General features: G+C 35.9%; 1 protein-coding gene and 1 long non-coding RNA gene across 2 annotated transcripts; one reads left to right on the plus strand and one right to left on the minus strand.

Annotated features, from left to right (window-relative positions):
- Positions 1–4,916: 4,916 nt before the first annotated feature.
- On the plus strand, positions 4,917–6,800 carry LOC122279297. Its single transcript, XR_006229553.1, has 2 exons — positions 4,917–5,426; positions 5,955–6,800. It is a non-coding gene; the product is annotated as an uncharacterized LOC122279297 (long non-coding RNA).
- On the minus strand, positions 5,662–9,965 carry LOC122279296 (glutamate receptor 2.7-like). The gene is made up of 5 exons (XM_043089844.1): positions 9,683–9,965; positions 8,262–9,580; positions 7,396–7,702; positions 6,571–6,965; positions 5,662–6,425 (listed from the first exon to the last, which is right to left on the minus strand). Exons 1-5 carry the CDS (start codon positions 9,963–9,965, stop codon positions 5,997–5,999), a joined length of 2,733 nt encoding a protein of 910 aa, XP_042945778.1. The 3' UTR covers positions 5,662–5,996.
- Positions 9,966–10,727: the final 762 nt, after the last annotated feature.

Raw genomic sequence — 10,727 nt, forward strand, 5'->3', positions numbered from 1 at the left:
ATTTAAAATCTTTACTTGACTCTTTTTTTCAATTGTCTACTCCTATAGACAAGGATATCATACAAATTTATGAAGAGTAAAATTGCTTAAAAAATGAGGTGAATAGCCTCAAATTTATATAATTTTGTTTCGAGATAATAAAATAATATTTCACAAATATTCACATTGTGTTTCTATCTTCTGGTAAATATTCTATGTGCTCCCTTATATTTTTTTTTTAATCATACACTTTTCTTACAAAATAACGATTGTATAGAAAAAGATGTTTATTTTACAGTTTTTCTCTTCATGGCTTTGTACTAGTGTTTTACTCACTCCTTAATAATGAAATGATATTGATTCGAATGGAAAAAAGACCAAACAAATAGAGTGGGTGCAAAATTTGATTAAATCAGAAATAAACTCACTTGCAAGAATTGATAATTAAAAAAAATAAAAAATAAAAATCCGACCCATCCGTACAGACTTGCATGTACCGACGGGTCAAGTTACTTTGTCACAAGTTGACAATCGGGTCGAGTCGGACAAGGCACAGATCCGAATTGGTCTCATCAGGTTGCTGGCCTAAGTGCAACCATGCAGGATAGGGCATTTGGCGATATTTTATATTGGGAATCGTCGTTGTTGTTAGGAGGGGATTCTGGGATTGTAGTACTAAAACCTTATCAACGTCTTGGGGGCATATGCATCGTCTGCTCGCTATTTAAGGCAAAAACACATTTCCACGAGGAAGAATATCAGGGTGGAATCTATGATCTTTGACTTTTCTAGCCTTCCATGAAGTTGCCTTCAAATTTCCAACGACGGAGGGAAATCGATCCCACGTCATGCATTAATGTCTTGCTCAGTTGGGTTTGGACGGTTGCTGATCACAATTTATATTCTTTCTGAAAAAGAAATTTTTGAAATCCAGCACTATTTTTTTTTTCCTTTTTTTTTCTTAGGGCTCTGCTGGTGGTTTGAAATCCATTTATACTTTTCTCAGATTATTTTTTAAAAAATTTTAAATATTTTTTTTAAATTATAGTATTATTAAATTAAAAAAAAAACTTTTAAAAAAAATGAAACAAGAAGCTAATCCCCCAACAGGATATCTAGCTTTTTCCTGTCCAAATTCCGATACATAAATGCCTTCCTTAACATGGAAGTCTAGCTATTAAAAAAAGAAAATAAAAAAAATTGTAGCTTGGTGTCAGAATTACCTGCACGTTTGAAACTCCTTTGATTTTGAGTAGTGCTATATGTATTTATAAAATTATTTATATTTTTATTTATAAGATTTATTTTATTAGATATATTTTAAAATTTAAATTTTAAATTTTAAATTTTATGATTTTCAACGTATCGTGAAAAAGTAAATTTTTTATAAATATTTATTAAGTATATTTAATATTTTCTTTTAATTTTTTCTCTTCAAAACCATTTTGGAGGAAAACGCGCTTGCGTTTTGACAATGGTAGCAGAGAAATGGTATGCAGTTGGCAGTTGCTGGGTCAAGCCATCTAGAAACGGACCCAAATGTTGGAACAAGTGGCAGCTAGAATTACAGATAACTCACAATGAAAAAGAGTCATGAAAACGGTAAAGGTTTACGTACGTCGAAATAAGCCCTACCAATTAATTAATTAATGAATTATTATTATTATATTTTTCTTTCTCAACATGCAGGTTTGATTAGAATTTGTCTGATGCGTTAGGAATCGTGATGCAGAGCATGATTCACACTTCTTTTTTATAATTTCTAATCAAGCTTCATTAAAGGATAAGTATAGAAAGAATAGTTAAAGGAATGCTACTAAACATATAGATGTTGACGGTTGGTGCATTGAAGCTTTCAAAATGGTGCTGGGAAATTTGAATTATTCTCTGCCTTACAAATTTGTCCTCTTCAACGGATCCTATGACAAACTAGTTTGTGGTATCGCCAACAAGGTAACAATGATTATACGGGATTATTCGAAAGAAAGAAAATGGCTGCCGCCTTTCTTGAACTTCCATATGAGAGAGTTTTCATCAACAAGTATTGCAAAGCATGCGGAGAACTGTCATATTCGTGGTTCTTTTCTCCGGTAAAGTTTCGAGAGTTTAATGTAATTTTCCGAAGAATTTACAAATAAATACAGACAATTGCAATTCAATTTTTTTTTTTTTAATCAGAAATATCCTACGGCCATATCGAAGTGATTGGTTCATCATGCTGAGTACTGCCCAAACATTGAATGTACACTGAATTGACACAAAGGAAATGGTATGCATGCTGTTGGCAGTTGCTGAAATAATATTCCTTCTTCACTTATTAATCGTCAAGCCACCTAGAAATGGACCCAAAGGTTGGAACAAGTGGCAGCTAGAATTACAGATAATGAAAAATGGTCATGAAAACGTTAAAGTTTTACGTACGTCGAAATAAACCCTACCAATTAATTAATTAATTATTATTATATATTTTTCCCAACATGCATGTTTGATTAGAATTTGTCTGATGCGTTAGGAATCGTGATGCAGAGCATGATTCACACTTTCTTTCATTTTTTTTTTTTTTAAATCAAGCTTCATTGGAGGAAAAAGTACATGAATAACAGTTTAAGAATGGTCATTTTCACTATCAATATACAGATAATTAGGAAAAAAATAGTTAAATAAATGTTATCAAATATAAAATTGGTTGCGGCCCATTCTATCATCAAGTGTGCAAATCGATTTTGAGATCAACATCTATTTTTGAAGTAATTTTTAGTCTTACCTTTATATATAACGGTTTTGTAAAATTATTTTTATGTAATTTATTTGTGATTAAAGTATTTCTCTTCTATATTTGGTAGTCTCTTTATGATAATTTCACGATCACTTTTAAAAATAATTTTTATTTCAATGTGGACAAGATTTTTGACAAGACACTTATTTTATTTTTACATAATAATTAAGATTTTGTTTTTTTTTTTTTTAATTCTCCAAATCTCAAATTTCCTTAATTTTTTAAATCTGGTTTATGAGCTTCAAAACTAATTTTGTACTTTCATGAATAAACCCTAATCTCATATTATTTTTTATATATAAAACATAGTTTTACATATTTTCTCAATCTTAATTTTTAATATCTATTAATTAATTAGCAATCAAATCTCTCGAAACTTAAGTTACGGTTTTGATAATGAAATGAGATGAAATAGTTTTAGATAAAAGTTAAATAAAATTTTGTTAAAATATTATTTTTTAATATTATTATTATTTTAAATTTTAGAAAATAAATTATTTATTATATTTTATGTAAAAATTTAAAAAATTTATTAAAATAAATGAATTAAGATAAAATGAAATGAAACTATCCTATTAGAGTTTAATTTCTCAATCTCAAGGGAGGAGAAAACCCTAGTGAGAGAAACTCTCACTTCTCTCTAGAAAAAAGCTCAAGGAAACCGTTTGAGGGAGGTGAGAGCCTCGGCTCCTCCCTCCCTCCACTTTTCTCCTTTCCTGTTAGCACTAGGATGGTTTTATCAGTACTGTCTTTGTTTTCTCCGTTTGGTAATAAAAGTTATGGTCGTGACTCTGATGGGATGAATGGTCTTTACCAAGTCTGGTTCCCGAATCTTTGACCTCTATTATTCATGTAGTTGGACGAGGAGGATTTACACGTCGGCGGTGGGGGATTTTGGTTGCATATGGCAATGGTTTTGGGCGATTTAAAAACCCATGACCCAGTCCAGTCCCTAACAGGTTGGTTTTGGATGGTTAGTTGCTGAAAGAACTGTCTACTGAGGGGAGAGTTTTGGAGGATCTACGACGGGAGCGAGGGCAGTGCGGCTTACTCTCGGAGGCGATGATTTGCGTGCAGGTCTGGGATGCATTCCGGCGTAGTTAAAGGACTTTGTTTCATTCATGGAAAACAGAGGTAGGTTTTGATTTGCATGCTAATGTGCATGGGGGGATAAAGCGCTTCCTTCAAGGTGGAGCCTGGCCGTAGCTCATGGAGTTTTTCTTCAAGGATGGTGGTCGAAGAAGGGGATCGGCGACGGTTGTTTTACAGTTTGATTATAGTCCGTTTTATAGACTGTTTTTATTCTCTGTTTTTCAAGTCTTGGTCAGTTTTTAGTTTTTCTTTTGATTATCTTCTAGTTTGCATTAAGGGATTAAGAGGCGTTGAGGTTTGTTTAGTCGCTGTGAAGGTTTTAGTCTGTAATAAGGGGTTACGGTGAAGGTTTTTTTTTTTTCTTTTATTTGCATGCTTGTCCGTTGGCGCTTTGAGGATGGCTCGTTGGCTGCACTCTGGAGATGTCTGTTACTTGCTTATAGGTTGCAGCATGTGGCAGGACCTAGGGCGGGCTAGGACAGCTACAGGTAGCAAGGATAGTGGGGGACAAAGTGGTGCAGACAAAGGAGGGGCTTTTAGCGTGGGCATTCGGCGTGAAGTGCACAGTTTTTTCTATTAGGATGTTTTAAATTGTTTTGGTTTTTGTTTGTTGGGGTTAAAATAGAATAATTTTGAAATAGGTAATTCTCTTTCCTCTTTGGGAGGAGAATGGTAGTTTAGTCCCTATCATTTTTTAGAGGATGAAGGTGATAAATCCTCATTTTTTGGAGGGTAGTAGTGGTATGAGTTGTTTTCTTGTAAACAAGTCGAGATGGACATTTTTATTCTTACAGAATCTTGCATCTCAGAAGGGTTGTGTCTTTAAAAGGTTTTTTTCTGAAATTTTTAGATAGTATCCAGTATAATAAAAGTTGTGTGCAGGGGAGCGTATAACTGATGAGTAGTTAACTTGTAATCAAGATTTATACCTGAAATTATTGGTCACACCTGTAACTTCCTTCATTCATGAATTGAATTGAAGTCTATTTCAAAAAAAAAAAAATTCACAATCTCTAACCTTAATTTATGCTCTCGAACCAAATTATAAAGAGTTAGGACAGAAAAAATTTCGTAAAAAATCATGATCAGAGACGATGTACGATAGCATGATTGCCAGAATTAACATGTACGATAAGAATTCTAAAAACCTTAATAAAATGAAAATTGAAATTCTCCATTTTGTTGGAGTGAATGTTCTGTGTTCATGGAAGAAACTAATGAATTTCCAGGTTCAATTTGGAGGGTGGACAGCCACAGCTTTTTGTTGGGAACAAAATCAGCGACATATATTTGGTGAATTGGCAAAAGCCTGAAAACATGCGTACCCTCTCTCCATCTACAATGTGCAGGTTGCAGAGCACCTCTCCTACGCCCAAATCGATGGACCCTTTTCCACGCCGTCGTTAAGCGCGAAAAGCCCTGACCTTTTGACGAAGCCGCGAACCATCGCCCTCTACCGAGACTCAGCCTTGACGAGATCCAAACGATCGATCTGACATTGGGTTAGCCGCCATTGATTTGACAGGAAATTTCTCCGAAAATTATCGAACTGGAATTTCCATCAAATCGAACCATTTGAGTATTTTTCTTGACCTGATCTTACCTGTAATATCGTTAATTTTAGTTGACTTTGATCGTTTGAATGTTTAATTATAGGGTTTCTTGTCTGCCACAATTTGGGGATTTTGCCCCTGAAGTTGAGATTGTTTGAAGTCGATCATGAATCGTGATTTTGTGAAATTTCCAATCGATCTTAATTGGGAGTAATGGAAAATTGAGATATTCATAATTTCGATTGCTGCTTTGCACATTCATAGCTCAATAATACAATTTTTATTTAAAAAATAAAACTTTTGGACTGAAGAATATTACAATTCTGAATTCAAACAACTTGAGCATATTCGAGAAAGCTCAAAATCAATGAGGATTAATTTCCTTTTCTAAAAAATAAAAAAATCTTCGGTTATTTTCTTGTGCTCCCCATTATTACCACAGTTACGATTGAAATATATTTACAGCCAAGGTTATAATTGTTTGTCTCATCTTTAGCTTTCCTACGTACTGCATTCAATGAGGAGTTCTAACTTCTAAGGCATTTCATTTTCAGTAGTTGGGGAGGCCTGAATATTGTCCTGAGTGTCAAAAATGCTCACGGCATCCCCACTTCAAGAACCCTCCGTTCATCTAATTCCCTTGTGCGAGTAAAAGTTGGAACTCTTGCCGGAATATTGTTCTCTCCCTTATAGAAGTATCTTGCAAGTCTGACCGCCTTTTTCCAAGACATTCTATCTCTTGGAGTTGCGTTGCCTCCGAAAGCCTCTTGTTGGGGCTGATAACGCTTGTGCAAGCCGATTAATGATATTAGAAGACAAATGGTGGAAGTGACACCAGACATAAGGTATAGACCCCAGAAACTTTCAAGGCTCAAACGATCAGGTGTACTGGGTGTTACATCCGTTGCACACTCACGGGAGGGAGTCAACCATTCATCTTCAAGTTTTTTTAGCTTTCCGTCTTCAAATAGCCTTAGAATCGCTTGTGAAAAATCCCTGGCTATTGGGGAGCCTTTCTGGAATACCTGCATGGATGATCAGATATTACTTCTATTAGAGAAAAATAAGGAAAAGCTTCTTTGGTGAATCCTAGAGAAAATGAACTAGTTTCAGCCACCATGCAGAAAGTTGTCAAAGACTCAAAAGTGCAAAGTTGAAGTTACTACTCACAAAGCCAAATCCTCCAAATCTATAGCTGGGTCTGTTGCTAGTGTATGCTTTGCAATACTTGTTGATGAAAACTTTCTCATATGGAAGTTCAAGAAAGGCAGCAGCTATTTCCTTTCTTTCGAATAATCCTGTATAATCATCTTCCTTTAGAACCGTAACGATGTTTTCTGACTTGAATTTAATCACACCCTCCAGGTAAGCCTTTACAAAAGAATCGTTATCACAACCAATTTTTGAGTTGCTGTTCCTTAGCCAGTTGATATCTGGAACCGTTTCTAGTCGTTGCACAGTGAGAATTGAAGATAGATTTGCAGTGTAGCTTGAGGTCAGGATCCACACGACGAAAAGCCAAACTACTACCACCACTCGAGTTAAGTTGCTTTGAAGCGTCTCTCCTGCAAAGACAAAACCATATATGGAGTGTCACGGATGGTTCTAACCCAGCAACAAAAAGGCATTGATATATAAACCATTCACAAGCATTCTTTAAAAATTTCGTCTTGGTTATGCTTCTAAAGTCCATATCTTGGGACACTGTTGTTGATTAGATTTTAGAAAGCCATATCATGTTAGAGGGAACCTAATTCTGTCGGGGTCAGTTCATATGATTTGAACTTCATAGTCTATGCAAACTCAGGGATGAAACCTATCAGTTAAAAATTAAATAAAATATCGTAAAGATATAATTTTTTTAATATTATTTTTGTTTTAGAATTTGAAAATTTGAATTGTTTATTATATTTTATATGGAAGTTTAAAAAAATTATAATGATTATAAAAGATGAGATCATCATCTACCAAACAAACAAGATATTTGCTACTTACTGTGAGCGAAGAACAGCGAGGAGAATGTGAACCAAAGGGTTGTGGCAATCTGGTCCTTCAATGTGCCTCCAAAATCTTCATCGAATCGATGCTCCAAGAGCCATAGTATAAGCATAGTATAAATCATGAGGGCACAGGTCACCAACCACATTTCCCAGGTGAAAGGCTTCAAAAACATCCAACCTGACCCTTCTGGCTTTGCGGGAACTATCATGGACAACCCTGACTCCGCATATGGCTGTGTAAATTCCACATACTCCATTCTGTCGGCTAATATAGTCACGTCACCAACTACTGCATCATATGTCTTCCATTTTGTTTTTTGGATCCACATTACAACGTAGTCTTTATCAGAACAAGAGATGGTAATCGAAAAGTAAAAGAAACAGTAATCAAATGTGAATTCCAATTTACAAAATAATAGTCAAAGGTCCCTGCTCTTGATACAAGCTAGCTGCTCGTTGGGGCCTCCCCGTTTCCTTTAAAAAACTAGGAGCTAGTCAAACCTTGCAAGATATGTTGTTGAAGTGCAAGTTAGACATGAGAAGCAACCTACGGCGGCAGAGCATAGTTCCGTATGTCATTTCCAGTCAATTTTCTTGCTACGGTATCTAGATTCTATTTTTGGTCAAAATATTTGTACTTAATAAATACTATAGTCCATTTTATTATCTCTCTTCAGTCTTCCATTTCAGATCGAACAATTACTTGAGAGAATTTTTTTTCCTTCTTATCAAATTCGATTTAATTTAAAACTCTATTTTCTGGGTGGTTATATATAGATAGTGAGTTAACATGTAATGTTTAACTGTCTACATGATGAAAATCAACATGAATGATCGATATAGCTAAAGTTAAATTGTTACCTTGTTGGCGATACCACAAACCAGTTCGTCATAGGAGCCATTGAAGGGCACAAATCTGTAAGGCAGAGAATAATTCAAATTTTCCAGCACCATTTTGAAAGCTTGAATGCACCAACCGTCGACATCTCTATTAACGACCGGGCCCTCACCGTACTTTACCTTTACAAACTTATGGAATGAAGTTCTACCGGGAACTCCGATTTTCAACGGCTTCATCTCATTTGGCATTGCCCAGCCTTTCGGAATTTGCTTTAGGTTCCCTGGCCAAATGACTGGACCAGCCAAACGATCTGCGGCTTTCACTCCACATTTCTTTATCACAAGGTCATTATGGAAGCCAGACTCTGGCGTCCAAAGGTCCAACTCTTTGTACCTCTTATTTTCCTGCTTTTCTCGCTCATCTCCCCTCTCAACCACATTTACAATCCTAAACTTGGGATTTTGCAACAGCTTTCCCGCTCCGAAACTTATCTCGGAGCTTAACCCAGAGAAATTGCTTAATAGAATATTCTCTAACAACATATCTGGGCTACTGTTATCGCTAGTTCTCTCTATGGCCTGTGAAATGGCCATAATGCTATCATATGCACGGAGAGCATAGATTCCCGGCTTGGGATTAACTTCCTCTGGATACTCGGCTCGGAAATCTTTGGAGAACTGGGCATAGAAATCTTTATAAGAATTAGTACTGCTAGAATAGCCGGTCTTGATTCCTAAAGCACCTGTCATGGTTGAAATAACAGAATCATCAACCGAGTCCAGGAAACTTGTAACACTTTCCGCGATAATCCAAGCCGTCTCTTTCCCTTTGAGTCCCATGTTCTCGGCTTCTCTGAACAAATGCGTCGCCATCGATAAAGATGACTGAAGGACAATAAAAACCCGAGACTGTGTCGTTTCTTGTAGCTTCATCAGCTCCTCGTGAACAAACACCTTTGGATCATCAGACAGAGAGGAAAATGGTGGAAGAACCAAACGGTACTCGATCTCTGAATCAACCTTCTGAAGAGCCTCAGACAGAAGAGCTGACATCCCCAAGTCACTGCCATATGCATCATCTTCGTATATCACTACAACCCTTCTCCAACTGTACGCTCTCACTATATCTGCAATGCATTTCGTTTGTGCAGAACCGTCGTTAGCCATTTCAATCAAGAAAGGCCAACGGCTTTGCATCAGTGGTGGAGTTATGGCTGGAGCTGAGAAGGAAAGAACCGGAACTTTAGCCTGGTTTCCAACCGTGGCTACAAGTGCTGCTTCCTCCCATTTGTTCATGCCAACAATCACTTTGATTTTCTTTTCTTTTATGAGCTCTCCAGCTGCACCAAAATCAAGAAAAAAAAAATCCTCAATTTTATAATTTGAAAACCTATCATGTTCATCCTTATCATCATCTACAGCATCATAAATAAAAAACAGACCGGCAGAAGCTACTTGAAAGGGGTCATTGCCAGGGTCCTGAAAATAGAGAGACAGCTTGTGAGTCTTTGAATGGTGGTTGTAGTTTTCAGCGTAAATTTGCATGGCTGTTTTCTCTTCTTTCCCGATCCGGGAACTGACATCGATGATTGCACCGATATTCGTAACTTTGTTTGTATCGGCAGCGTCACCTCCATCAGAGAGTAAGAGAAGAAAGAAGACGAGTATGGGAAGAAGGTCGCAAAATTTGAATACTAAGCTACTGGAAACGAGAGGAAAAGCCATTTAATTTTAGGATTATAACTGATAATTCAATTTGCTGGCAGACCATATTATATACCATGTCAGAGACCAAGACACGCAACTGCGACTGCTAGGAATGCCAGCGTGGAATTTGGTATCTGCACTCCGGTATATTTGACTTGACCAGGTCTGGTATCAAAAGCGATAATTTTCTCTCTCAGAGCGCTCTCATTGGATAGCTAAACTTTTAAAATCTCTAAATTTTAAAAAATAAACTCAACTTTTTGGCAAAATTACCTCTCCATCCATTTCTTTATTTTTTTAAAAATATATATTTAGGATTGAATAGTAACTTCCTATATTTTTGAAATTACTATTTATTTCTAAATCACTTTATATATATATATAAAATATATATATAATATATATTTATATATATATATATATATGCGAATGGAGCAATGATATTGTCTGGTTCACTTCAAAACCAGAAGAAATACACTTCAAAATTGTCGAGACTGACGCCTCAGACGCAGGCTATGGCGGCATCCTGAAACAGGTTGTTTCACCAGGTTCTTCTGAACAGATTGTTCGTTTCCATTCCGGAACCTGGAACCATGCACAACATAATTATAGTACTATTAAAAAAGAGATTTTGTCAGTAGTACTATGTGTTTCTAAATTTCAAAGTGATTTGCTTAATCAGCATTTTCTTTTACGCATTGATTGCAAAACTGCTAAAACTGTTTTAAGGAATTATCAGACAAAGAAACATCATCATCAGAATCATTCCAAGTATGCACA

Source organism: Carya illinoinensis, chromosome 10 (assembly GCF_018687715.1).
Source record: "Carya illinoinensis cultivar Pawnee chromosome 10, C.illinoinensisPawnee_v1, whole genome shotgun sequence".
NCBI classification, from domain to species: domain Eukaryota; kingdom Viridiplantae; phylum Streptophyta; class Magnoliopsida; order Fagales; family Juglandaceae; genus Carya; species Carya illinoinensis.

What these genes read in the sequence shown, in the direction of transcription:
- LOC122279296 (XM_043089844.1), bottom strand. Translation starts at nt 9,965, where the DNA reads ATGGCTTTTCCTCTCGTTTCCAGTAGCTTAGTATTCAAATTTTGCGAC. An exon ending in CTTTCAAGTAGCTTCTGCCG is followed by an intron (nt 9,581 to 9,682) that starts GTCTGTTTTTTA and finishes ATTTTGGTGCAG; the next exon opens with CTGGAGAGCTCATAAAAGAA. An exon ending in CTCGCTGTTCTTCGCTCACA is followed by an intron (nt 6,966 to 7,395) that starts GTAAGTAGCAAA and finishes TTGTCTTTGCAG; the next exon opens with GAGAGACGCTTCAAAGCAAC.